Source organism: Typopeltis vanoorti, chromosome 3, assembly GCF_054136105.1.
Source record: "Typopeltis vanoorti isolate ZY-2024b chromosome 3, IOZ_Tvanoo_1.0, whole genome shotgun sequence".
Classification (NCBI taxonomy): Eukaryota; Metazoa; Arthropoda; class Arachnida; order Uropygi; family Thelyphonidae; genus Typopeltis; species Typopeltis vanoorti.
In genome coordinates, this window is record NC_143551.1 from 63,084,277 (window position 1) to 63,097,511 (window position 13,235).

Below are 13,235 nucleotides of genomic sequence, written 5' to 3' on the forward strand. Positions count from 1 at the left end.
TTGTTCCACAGGTTCCCCATTCAAAACACAGCTGACATTTTCAACTATTCTACCTATTTTCATTGTCTTTGTCTTTTTATTGCTGACCTTCATACCATATCTATTACAACAGTTATTGAATTTAGTCAAGGAATCTTGCAAACTTGTAGCGGATTTATTTAGAAGTATAACATCGTCCGCATAAAGCAAAGAGCTGACATTAACATCTCCAATTCTGATATCATGTTTAATACCATCTTCCTTCATAATGTGATCCATATAGATAATGTACATCGTTTTCTCACACCAGATTTAACAATAAACCATCTTCCTGTACTTCCTTCAATTCTAACTGCTGACTTGCAACTCAAATAAAGACTAAGTATTGCTTGATATAATGCCCCATTGACACATATAACTGTAGTGTATTGAATAGCTTCTCTCTTGGCACCTTGTTGTATGCCTTTTCCAGATCGACAAAACTTAAATACAAATCTTTGTTATATTTCCATGATTTCTCAACTAATTGTCGTAAAGTGAAGATCTGATCTTGACAGCCTCTATTTGGCCTGAATCCAGCTTGTTCTTCACCAAGCTTTTCTTCCACAATTCTTCTCAACCATGTCTCAAGCACTGCCATAAATCTTGCCCGGAACTCAGTAGGGAAATACCTCTGTAATTCTCACATTCAGTTTTTTTTCCATTTTTTATGAATGGGTACTATTAGAGCTCTACTCCAATCATCAGGAATTTGTCCCTCTGTCCAGGCCTTTTGAACTATGTAGTGCAGCCACTGTAAGACTTTTATACCACCATACTTCAGCATTTCTGGTCGAATATCATCTATTCCTGCTGCCTTTCCACATTTCAAGCCTTTGATGGCTTCTTCTACTTCAAGTATGGATATGTATTCCTGACTGCATGCCTGGTCAGTGTTTTTTACCACTGTACTGTCATCACTGCTTGTTTCATTTAGCAATTTTTCTAAGTAATTACTCCATACTTCAAGGATATCTTTTTCTCCTGTTTTCATGTCACCTTTATCATCTCTAACTCCTTTTACAGCACTCTTTCCTCCATTCCTAAGCTTCTTTAACAACCTTTAGAATATCTTACCACCTTCTTGATATTTATTTTCTATGTTCTTGCCAAAGTCCTCCCATGACTTTTGTTTTGCTAGTTTTACACAGTGTTTAGCTTTCAAGGTTTGCCACTGAATCTCCAAGTTTTGGTTTCCTGTTCTCAAACTCTTTCATTTTTTCTTCAATAATCTTTGTGTATTTTAGTCTACAGTTCACATCTGAGAGCTGCTCAACTTTTATTCGCTTTAAAACTTTCTTACATGTTATTCTTTTCAATATGAAATTCAATTTTATTCTGCTTAAGACTAAATAGTGATTACTTCCAATTTCAAATCCTCTGTACACTCTGGTGTCCTGCACCAGGGAGAAAACATCACTATCAACAATAACATAGTCAATGAGACTTTTCTTATTCCTTGCCTCTTCTCTCCATGTGAATTTGTGCACATTTTCATGTTGGAACATGGTGTTAGTAATAACCAGTCCATGTCCTGAGCAGAAATCCAACAGGTATTTGCCATTATTATTAACTTTGCTCTTTTCTCCAAATTTTCCCAAAATATATTTGTATGCCTCACAATTATTCCCTACTCTGCTATTTAGATCCCTAACAAGGACTAACTTTTCCTTTTTCATTGTGTCAGTTGCTTTTTCTAAAGCCTCAAAAAATTCCTCCATTTCTACCTTAGTAGAACCTTCTGTGAGACCATAGGCACAAATAAGTCTCATTGTCCAGTTCCCCATTCTCATATTTGCCCACATCACTCTACTTGAGACTGCCTGCCATTCAAGAAGATTAGCCTCATATTTAGTGTTGAATACTATGGCTACTCCTTCTTTTCCTTGATTGTCATTGCCTGAATATAACATTTTGTATTTATTGTTCAGAAAGATCTCACCAGTTTTTGTCTTTTTTGTTTCAGTCACCCCTATTATGTCGATCTGGTACTTATCCAATTCCTCAGCTAGTTCCAGTTCTTTTGCCCATTCAGGCTTCTTATGTTGATAGTACCAATCTTGAACTCTGGTGATGTTGAGTTGGGGTTTATTTTCAGATTTGTTCCAGTAGCTGACTTTTCGCTGTTTACCCTAGCTCCCTGGAGAAAACAACGTGGGCCTTGTTTAACTGGGAGACGCTCCAGCCTGCATGAAATTCTGTCATGTTGTACCATCATTTGAAATTTTTATTTAAGCCAATAAGGATACAATTTGGTTGGCTAAATCCCAAATTGCCAGCCCATCCTCGTCCGTTCACTATCCAGGTAGATACCTAACAGGATGCACCACGAGAAGGTGAGGATTGGACATTAGGTCAGAAGCCCTGGTCGGTTCTTCGCATTCCTTTGAAGGCTATGTGGAGGTCTCCTCTCAGTTATACAGCTTTGACCCTTAAGCACCCCAGGATTAAAACCAAGTTTATAAAATTTCTTGGTATCGTTAACATATATATATAATATATTCTTGTATTCTCTTTTCTACTGAGCATCCAGTTTGTTCACTCTTATATTATCAGCAGTAAATCTGAGAAATCTGGCTTGGCACAGCACAGTAGATACATACAGCCCGCAATATCCTATGGTCTGAAACACACTTATTTCATCAATGTCCATTTAAAGAAAGCACTGAGACCTTACTTTTTAAAATCAATCTATTGTTTGCATTCTACCTTGTAACTATCATTGCCACTGATGATAGCTTGTAATATTTAGGCTGAAATATATGGCCTTAAATAAATAGTATTACTTATTCCTTGTATTTTTCATGTTAATTATAAAAGAAATCTTTTTATAATAGATAAGTTGGTGAAACATGATCTTTCTGTAACAAACTCATGATGACAGTCACAGAGTTATCAACCAATTTCTGTATCCTGGCTCTCGCTAATCTCTCCGACACTAACCACAACTGGAGATATACAGATTGGCCTGTAATTTGTAGCTTATCACCACCTTTATGCAGTGAACAATTTTATCTTCTTTCCACTCCCTTAGGATTCCCTTAAGACACACTGGTGATCTGTTCACTGCTGGACAAAGTCCTCCATTCACTCCTATTTCGGGCCTTTCTATGGCGCTGTGTTCCAATCATCTCTCTCTCTTTAATCTCATCCTTCCACCATTTCTTTGGTCTTCCTGTAATTCCTTCCATCTCTGGAATACCATTCAGAGATCAACTTTGTCCATGTTTGAGTGTTACTTCTTGCAATATGATCTGCCCATTACCATTTGGCTCTTTTAATGGCTGATATAATGTCTCTCATCCAAGTCTAAATATTGCACTTTCTACCTACAGTGGTAATACACCAAGTAATGACTTTTTATTTTCATCTGGGTAATCGTCAACTTGTTGATAAGTTTTTTAGTCATGGTCTACATTTCACTTCCATATGTCATGACTGGAAATATACAGCCATAAAATATTTTTCTTTTAAAGCAGATTGGGATGTTTCCTTTTGAGTACTTCACGGTTTTCCAAAGGCTATCCAACCAAGTTGAATTCTACATGTCATTTCCTCTTCACATCCTCCCTCTACTCTGATCATTTGTCCTAGATAACAAATGAGATTAATATATCAATTTCCTGATATTCCATTTGTATTTCTGATTATGTATTTATTATATGTTATTTTTGTTTTGTCTTTGTTTATGTTTAATACTTTCTTTTTACTTCCTGCATTCAGTTTATTGAATATTTGTTGAAGTTCTTTTGCAGAGTTCCCTAAAAGAACAATGTCATCAGCAAATTGTAGGTGATTTAGTTCTTTCCCATTTACTATAATTCCTCTATTTTTTTTCAATTCAGATTTTTAAAAATTTCTTCTATGACTGTTGTAAATAATTTAGGTATAATGGCATCTCCCTGTCTAACTACATTTTTTATAGGAAATTTCATATTTGTTCCTGATTTTACAGCTGCAGTTGAATTTTTATATATATGACTAAGTATAAGCTTTTTCAATTCCTCGATTTTTTTAAGGACTTCTAAAATGGCCAACATTAAGATTGAATCAAATGCTTTTTCAAAATCAATAAATGCCAGTAAATACCAATAAATAAATAAATACCTAAGGGTTTTTGATATTCATTTATCTTTTCAATGACTTGTCTTATTACATAAATATGATCAATGGTGTTTTAGTGTTTTCTGCTTGTTTTGGAGGTTAGTAAAAATCGCATTTGTATTCTGTTGTCTTTAATTTGTTCTTTGCCTTTAATTATTGCTTCATTTTTATCTGTAAGGGCTAATAATTTATTTTGTCCTATGGAGAACTCTCTTCTCACTCAATTTTAGACTCATTGTTTTCTATTGTAATTGTAATTTTTCTTATTCTGAAGTTTCTAATTCCATGCCATCCTTTTCCTTTATTTTACATAGCTCTAAGAATTCTATTCTACTTCTCTTGTTCTAGATCTCTTAATTTCTCTTGTCCTTCTGAGAAGATTATTATTTTATTCACATAATTGATACACAATCAAAACAAGATATCATATAAACAAAAATTTGACTGGTGATATGATACAGAATAATTCAGATTCTACCCAAGAATCTAAGAATAGTCTGTCAGGCAGTGTCGTAAAATATGGACTATTCCAAGTAATGCTGTTTTTATAGGTCATATAGGGTCACTTCATTGATGTTTAATTGCTGTAAATAGTTGGATAGCTCTTTGCACCAAGTGCACTGATAACTATTGGGATGACTTTGGTGTGTTTAAGCCACAGTCAGCCAACTTTGATTGCCAGATCTTGATATTTAGTAATTTTTTTCCAGTTCTTTGTTGTTAATGTTGTTATCAGTGGGTACTACGATATCAATAATCCAAACCTGTTGATGTTCGATAATTGTGATGTCAAGTCTATTGTGTTCCAAATGCCAATCAGTTTATATTCTAAAGTCCCAGAGAATTTTTGCTGTTTCGTTTTCCAATACAGTCTCTATTTTATGCTGCCACCAGTTATCAGAAGTAGTAAAACCATATTTTTTACATACATACCAATGAATTATGTTGGCCACTTGATCATGGTGGTATTTATAGCCAGTTTGAGCTATCTTGCTGCAGGCAGTGATTAGATGTTCTACAGTCTCATCTTTCTGATTGCATAATCTGCATTTGCTGTTATTATTGATGTTCAAAATTTTTGCTTTGATTGCATTAGTTTGTAATGCCTGTTCTTGGGCTGCTAGAATAAATCCTTCTGTTTCTTTTTTTAATGTATCCATATTGTAACCATTGCCACGTCTTGTTCACGTCAATTTTGTCCTCAGTATCTTGAAAAAATTGGCAATGCAAGAGTTTATTTTTCCAGCGCACATATCAGTTATTTTGTTGTTCCTTTTTGTAATCAGATTTGTTTCCTGTTGCTTTTAGAAGGCCCTCTTGTGTAATTGTTTGAAGCATTGGCTCAGAGCTGTTGTCAATGTAACTTCTTAAACTAATTTCTTCTTCTTCCACAGTCTGTCTCACTTGCAGCAGACCCCGTCCACCAATTCTCCTCGGCAGGTACAACAACTCAACATCACTTCGTGGATGTAATGCATGATGTATAGTCATTAGTTTTCTAGTTTTTTATTCTTATTATAATAAATAATAATTATTTATTATTTATATAATTCATTAATAATTATTATTATTATTATTATTATTTGACACCTCCAGGGAGTCCAAAGACTCATCGAGGGAGAGTGTGCCAACAGCATCAAACGATTAACCCCTTCCAACTACTAACCGCTCTCAAACTTTCTTAACTTTTTGCAAGCGCCATTAGTAGCAGAGGGCTCTACCAAACCTAACCTAACCTAACCTAACCTTTGCTGGCACCAATCGACCAACCTTTGCCTTAGAGTTTCTTTAGATAATTTTCTTACATCCTTCTTTTGGTTAATTCCACCAATCTCATTGGCATTATTTAGTAGGTCTTGGTTATTATTGTGGAGGAATTTTTTGAGGTTCTACAGAAAGCTACCAACACAATGAAAAAGGAAAAGTTAGTCCTTGTTGGGGATCTAAATAGCAGAGTAGGAAGTGATTGTCAGACATACAAAAATGTTTTGGGAAAATTTGGAGAAAAGAGCAAAGCTAATAATAATGGCAAATACCTATTGGATTTCTGTTCAGGACATGGACTGGTTATTACTAACACCATGTTCCAACATAAAAATGTACACAAATTCACATGGAGAGAAGAGGCAAGGAATAAGAAAAGTCTCATTGTTATGTTATTGTTGATAGTGATGTTTTCTCCCTGGTGCAGGACACCAGAGTGTACAGAGGATTTGAAATTGGAAGTAATCACTATTTAGTCTTGAGCAGAATAAAATTGAATTTCATATTGAAAAGAATAACATGTAAGAAAGTTTTAAAGCGAATAAAAGTTGAGCAGCTCTCAGATGTGAACTGTAGACTAAAATACACAAAGATTATTGAAGAAAAAATGAAAGAGTTTGAGAACAGGAATCAAACCTTGGAGATTCAGTGGCAAGCCTTGAAGAAAGCCCCGATTGATTCAGCTAGAGAGGCATGTGGTGAAGTTGTCTGCCAGGATAGAAAAATTAGAACTTCATGGTGGACACAGGAAGTTAAAGAGACAATGAAGGAAAAGAAAAAAGCATATCAAAAGTTCATGGCAAATAAGTCAGCTTGTGCTCTTCGAGAATACAGAGACAAATGCATGGATGTTAAACACTATGCAAAACTAGCTAAACAAAAGTCATGGAAGGACTTTGGCAAGAATATAGAAAATAAATATCAACAAGGTGGCAAAATATTCTGGAGGTTGTTGAAGAAACTTAGGAATGGAGGAAAGAGTTCTGTAAAAGGAGTTAGAGATGATGAAGGTGATGAAAACAGGAGAAAAAGATATCCTTGAAGTATGGAGTAATTACTTTGAAAAACTGCTAAATGAAACAAGCAGTGTTGATGGCACAGTGGTAAAAAACATTGACCAGGCATGCAGTCAGGAATACATATCCATACTTGAAGTAGAAAAAGCCATCAAAGGCTTGAAATGTGGAAAGGCAGCAGGAGTAGATGATATTCGACCAGAAATACTGAAGTATGGTGGTATAAAAGTCTTACAATGGCTGCACTGCATAGTTCAGAATGCCTGGACAGAGGGACAGATTCCAGATGATTGGAGTAGAGCTCTCATAGTACCCATATATAAAAAGGGAAATAAAACTGAATGTGAGAATTACAGAGGTATTTCCCTACTCAGTGTTCCTGGCAAGATCTATGCAAGTATACTTGAAAAACAGTTGAGAAGAATTGTGGAAGAAAAGCTTGGTGAAGAACAAGCTGGATTCAGGCCAAATAGAGGCTGTCAGGATCAGATCTTCACTTTACGACAAATAGTCAAGGAAGCATGGGAATATAACCAAGATCTGTATTTAAGTTTTGTCAATTTGCAAAAGGCAAATGACAAGGTGCCAAGAGAGAGAAGCTATTCAATATGCTACAGTTATATGGTGTCAATGGGGCATTATATCAAGCAATACGTAGTCTTTATTTGAGTTGTAAGTCAGCAGTTAGAATTGAAAGAAGTACAGGAAGATGGTTTAATGTTAAATCTGGTGTGAGACAAGGATGTACATATCTCCTCTGTTATTCATTATCTATATGGATCACATTATGAAGGAAAGTGATATTAAACATATCAAAATTGGAGATGTTAATGTCAGCTCTTTGCTTTATGGGGGATGATGTTATACTTTTAAATAAATCCGCTACAAGTCTGCAATATTCTCTGACTAAATTGAATAACTGTTGTAATAGATATGGTATGAAGGTCAGCAATAAAAAGACAAAGACAATGAAAATAGGCAGAATCATTGAAAATGTCAACTGTGTTGTGAATGGAGAACCTGTGGAACAAGTAAAACATTTCAGCTACTTAGGCACGATTTTTAGTGAAGATGGTAAATTAAATAGACAACAAAATCAACAAAGCTGGTATGGAAGGAAGTCAATTGAATAAATTCATATGGAATAAGAGAGAAATTAGTCAGAACACTAAATTAGCTGTATACAAAACAGTGTTCAAATCAGTTTTAACTTATTGATCTGAGAGCTGGGTCAGAAGTAAAACACTTGACCAAAGACTAGAGACTACAGATATGAGAGTCATGAGAAAGATTATAGGCGTGAACAGATGGCATCAATGGCAATATCATATTAAAAACGAGGATATTAGGAAAGAACTTGACATTGTCAGCATCCAGGAATGCGTTAACAGAGCTAATCTCAGGTGGTATGGTCACTTAAACAGAATGGGCGAAGAAAGATTAGCAAAACAACTGTTCTCTGCCAGGTTGGCAGCAAAACGACCCAGAGGAAGACCAAGATATAGGTGGATTGATATGGTACAAAGTGCCTTAGGCGATAGAAATATAAGATCTGATAATGTTGGAGTCTTGACAAGTAACAGACTGATTTGGAGGAAAATCGTAGATAGGAAGTTAGTAATGATGTAATTTTTTTTCATGTAGTGCTATCATATCCTTTACACCCCTTGAAGGTGCATGGCAAGAATTTGATGATGATGACATTTTTATGGCTAACTATTTTAAAAAATCACTCACCAGAATGTAATAATTTAGTTACCGATTTAAAACATTTTACAAAGTTATTTTTAATGGCATACTACACTATTTCCATGTACACTGTGTATACTATGTTTCAAATTTTTACTGCCAAATACAACTTCTCTGATACAACCTATGGACCACGGGATTATCGCAACCTTTAAGGCATACTACCTGAGAAGAACATTTAAACAGGCAATTGCAGCAACATCTGGTGAGAATTCTGGAAGAAATTTAAAGTTAAATCTGCTATTGAAAATATTCATCAATCTTTTAATGAAATTACTGCTAGCAATATGCAAGCCATTTGGAAGCACATTCTTTCACATTTGAAAAGATTTTGGAAGCTTTTCAAATGAAATGGATAATGTTGTTGAGGAAATTGCCAACATCGGGCATGAACTGAGTTTTGATGAGATTGACAATGATAACGTCCAAGAGTTAATTAAATCTCATTCTGAAGAACTGAGTGATTCCGACCTGCTAAATTTAGATGCATTGCGGGAAGATCCCGAAGAATATGAAGAAAATTTAACCTGATAGTTAGCCAAAAGAGATTTCACAGAAAAATTTTTAAATATTTTTCGTACAATCAAAGTTTTTAAGATGCTTAGAGGCTGACCCTGATGAAGAGAGAAGCAGTAAAATTTGCAGAAGAGTAGAAGAAGCAATAGGGGCATAACTTCAGTTGTATAAAAAAAAATAAACAAAATGTCCGCCAAACTACGTTAGCTCAATTCTTTGTTAAGAAGTAGAATAATAAAATTTATATTCTTAATATGTTTTATTGTCTTTCAGCTTCATGGTTTTCCTTTAACTAGGCCCTGAGACATACCTTAATTCTTTTATAAAAAAATTAAGGTTCAAAAAAGAAATTTGAGGAATGAATTATACTTTTTCTAATAGGTTATTTTATTCGATTAGTGCATTTCTGATTAATGCGCCTGTTTTGAAGAACGCATTAATCGAGGGATTGCTGTATTTACATCAGTTATGCAAAAAGAAAATTTTCTGTAGTATTAACTGGTATAGCACTTTTCACTTCACTGAGAACTTTATCTTAGTTTTTAACAACAGTAGCATAGGTTTAGTGGTGATGATGCACCACCACCATCATCATCACCACTAAATTTAATAATCTGAAATAATAGTTATAAACAGTTTGTAATTCACAGTGAATTACTGAAACACACACACACACACACACACACACACACACACACACACACACACACACACACACAGAGAGAGAGAGAGAGATGTTGTAAGCAATGGCATCGTAAACAGAGTCCATGAAAATTGCACATCAGTTGATTCATGGCATATGATTAGCATCATATTATTTTCTAACAGAGCAATGTTATAATAGTCTTTTATGCTGTTTATAACATTAAATATATCACTTTCAAATATGTCAAACACTGCAATGTAAAATCAAAACAACATTTTATGAAATCCTCATCCTTAATATTTCAGCAGTGGTATATCCTGAATGTTAAATTCAGCAATGTTTGAACTAGTGTTGAAAGTCTAATATGTTAATATGTTACAAGGTTTGTTATACCTAAACTTTTTTTTTCAGTATTATCTGAAAGGCACATGCATCCTACAGTGTCAGTTCACTTCTGAGCACCTGTTATGGTCAACTTTCTCTATAACAAACACCATTATAGCAGATACACTCACCATAACAAACTTCTGAAAAGTTCCTACCTAAGTCCCTTCATATCATTTGCTATTCTAAAGGAAGTAATGGTTACTATAGCATACCATCCACTATAATAAACTTATTTATTTTATCTCTGAGAGTGCATTACAAAATGGTCTATACTTCCTTTCAAGTATAAATGCTCTCTACTTTCTACCGAATTTAGTACATTACACATATTTTGCATATAAAATGAACTTGAAATTATTGTAATGGTTTAACATTATGCAGGCCAGAAGGTCTGCTTTTACAAATATGTCATGCTGCTTTTAAGGCTTTACAATAATTAATTCATTGTACCATTTCAGAATTTTTATTAGCACTATTTGCAATTGACTTTTGGCATAGTAAGTATGTTGCATATCTCTTAGTTCAAAAGATCTTTAGGATATTTCCAACTGAAAGACAAAATGGAAATTAAACTCCCCTTTGGACTTGTCTCAGATAGAAGTAGCAGAAATTATCCTCAAGAAAATTTTGTTCCTTATTTTTTTGGTTCTGCAAAACAGACATGCCTGTCTGATACATTTACAGGTTTAATAGATAATTAGCAATAGCTGGCCACTTAATTCTGTTAGAATTATTGTTTATGAAAACTTGCATGGTATATCTAAGTCAGCCAAGATCCAATTAAAATTATCTTTCACATTAATCAAAATTGGAACTACTTGTCATTAAAAATAGTTTATTTGCATAAAAATTTGTTAAACTTATTATAATTCTTATTAATTACACATATGTATCTTTTCAGGATCTGCTTACTAGCATTTAAAACAAAATTTTCTCAGCATCCATCTATGTATAAAGTTTTATTGAAACTTATCAATCATCAGATCTATCTACTTCAAAAGAAACTGGTAAGCAAAATTAAAACCAATTACAGTTTTCTGCCTACACCAAAATTAAACAAGAGATGAAACACTCACTTAATTATTCCAAATACTAATCCATGTAATTAGACATTACAAAAGTCTGTTTCCCCACAAGAAGATAAAACAGTTAATCTACCTAGTGTCTTAGAGGGGAGGTCCAATTTGATGACATCTTGGATATTTTTCCTAAAGAAGAAGAAATAGACACTGGCCAACCACAGTTCTCCAGAAAGAAAAAATCCAAGGCCAATGAAAACAAGATCTCACTAAATCAGAAACCAGATGACACTACCAAAAAAAGAAATAATTAAAACATTTCTACAATGCAGCTGTCATGGATTCTGTCAAAACATGAATGACTTCAAGGCTCTCTTGCAGAAATATAAACCAGTCTGGTTTTGCTTGCAGGAAACATATTTGAAGCCTAGTGAAAATCTGGCATTACAAAATGTAGCCATCATTCATTAGGACATTAGTTACCATCCCCTTGACTTTTAATGGAAGATTTAAATAGACACAATATCAGCAATATCTCGCATCTGTGAGATATTGCCTGAACTAACATCAGAGGAAGAGTTGCTGAGCATATGCTTGACAATAATAATCTCTTCCTCTTAAACATAAAAAGCTGCACCTTCTTCCATATGCCTACCTAAACATTCATTGCCATTGACTTAACTGTCTCACCCTCTTTTTTTCTCACTCTTTAAGTGGGATACTGAAGACAACTTATTTGGGAGTGACCATTTTATGTGATATCCACTTTTCTGCATGGACAACCATGCACTACATCATGGATATCATGAAGAAAAATTGAGTAAACTTACTGGTTCACCTTCTCTTTCCTAGTAGAATTTGGTTCTGCTCATTGTAAACTCATCTCTTAGTGATGCAATGAGTAATGTGACAGGGTGTGTTATGCAAGCTGCCACAACTGCAATTCCTAAAACATGTAGTAGTCTGTTTCCACTTTTTTGGGGGAGGGATACTGCTGATGATAGGAGATGAGTTGTAGCCAAAAAGAATAGGAGATAGGCAGGATGTTCATTTGAAGCAGTCTGGTGTGAGATCATGGCCAATAAGACAAAATTTATGGTTGGCTGCTGATATAAGTCAGGAGGTTCTGGGGATGGAATGATTTGGAAGACATGCATCAGCAAATTAGTATAATGAGTGCAGGGACTCCAACTATGGAGGTATGGATTGGAAGGAAAAGAAATCACAGAGCAAGAAGGAATACTAGGAGATAATTACTTGAGGCAGCATGTGATTGGGGGACTCAAAGTGCAAGAGTATTGGACCTGGTCATAGGATCAGAAGAGCTATCCATAAATACTAAGGTGGTCACATTGCCTCTGACTGAGGAAAATGACCATATACTCTTGACTTGGGAGATTGTAAAAAATGAGGAATATTCTGTCAAGAAGAAGTATATACGGAATACAAAGCAGGTGATTAAGACAAGCTTAAGAGGAAGCTTGAATCTGTGCCAAGGCATAAAAACCTGCAGGGAAAGGATGTTAATAGTGCTTGAGAGATAGTTAAGGAACATCTAGTAGAAGCAATATTAAATTGTATACCTAAGGAAAGGAGGATTAATTGGTTAGGAGTTAGATGAATGAATAATATCATTAAGCATGAGCTTCAGAAAAAGAAAATACTATGGAGGGTATATAAGGAGAAAAGTGATCAGTATGGTTAGGAAGGCAAAATCAAATTACAAGAAGAAACTAGTTGAGCAGGCCAAAGGAAATTCCAAATAGTTTTTCGCTACATGGCAAGTAAGAGGAAGAATGACTGTGAAAAAAATAATGTTAATAAGTGCTCATGGTCACAAGGTTACAGAAGCAGATAAAATAGTTGAGTTACTGAGTGACTACTTTGCAAAGTATATCATACAAGTGAGATTAATGTTGTGATATATGTGACAGAGACTTGTGTGGAAACAGAGGTAGGTGAACTGGAAGTTCATAAGATGTTCACAATATCATTGTAAATACAGCTATAGGATTA

The 13,235-nt window shown here is 34.6% G+C and overlaps 1 protein-coding gene and 1 long non-coding RNA gene across 5 annotated transcripts in view; one reads left to right on the forward strand and one right to left on the reverse strand.

Moving 5' to 3' along the window:
* The window catches only part of LOC150108202 (telomerase reverse transcriptase-like), a 432,232-nt gene that overhangs the window by 301,252 nt on the left and 117,745 nt on the right, over window positions 1–13,235 (forward strand). For all 3 annotated transcript variants that reach the window (XM_090390650.1, XM_090390651.1, XM_090390652.1), the window contains one exon: window positions 11,102–11,207. In XM_090390650.1, coding sequence (XP_090246776.1) covers window positions 11,102–11,207 — 106 coding nt within the window. The remainder of the gene's footprint in view (window positions 1–11,101; window positions 11,208–13,235) is intronic.
* The window catches only part of LOC150108203 (uncharacterized), a 261,776-nt gene that overhangs the window by 129,495 nt on the left and 119,046 nt on the right, over window positions 1–13,235 (reverse strand). The gene's annotated exons all lie outside the window — the stretch shown is intronic.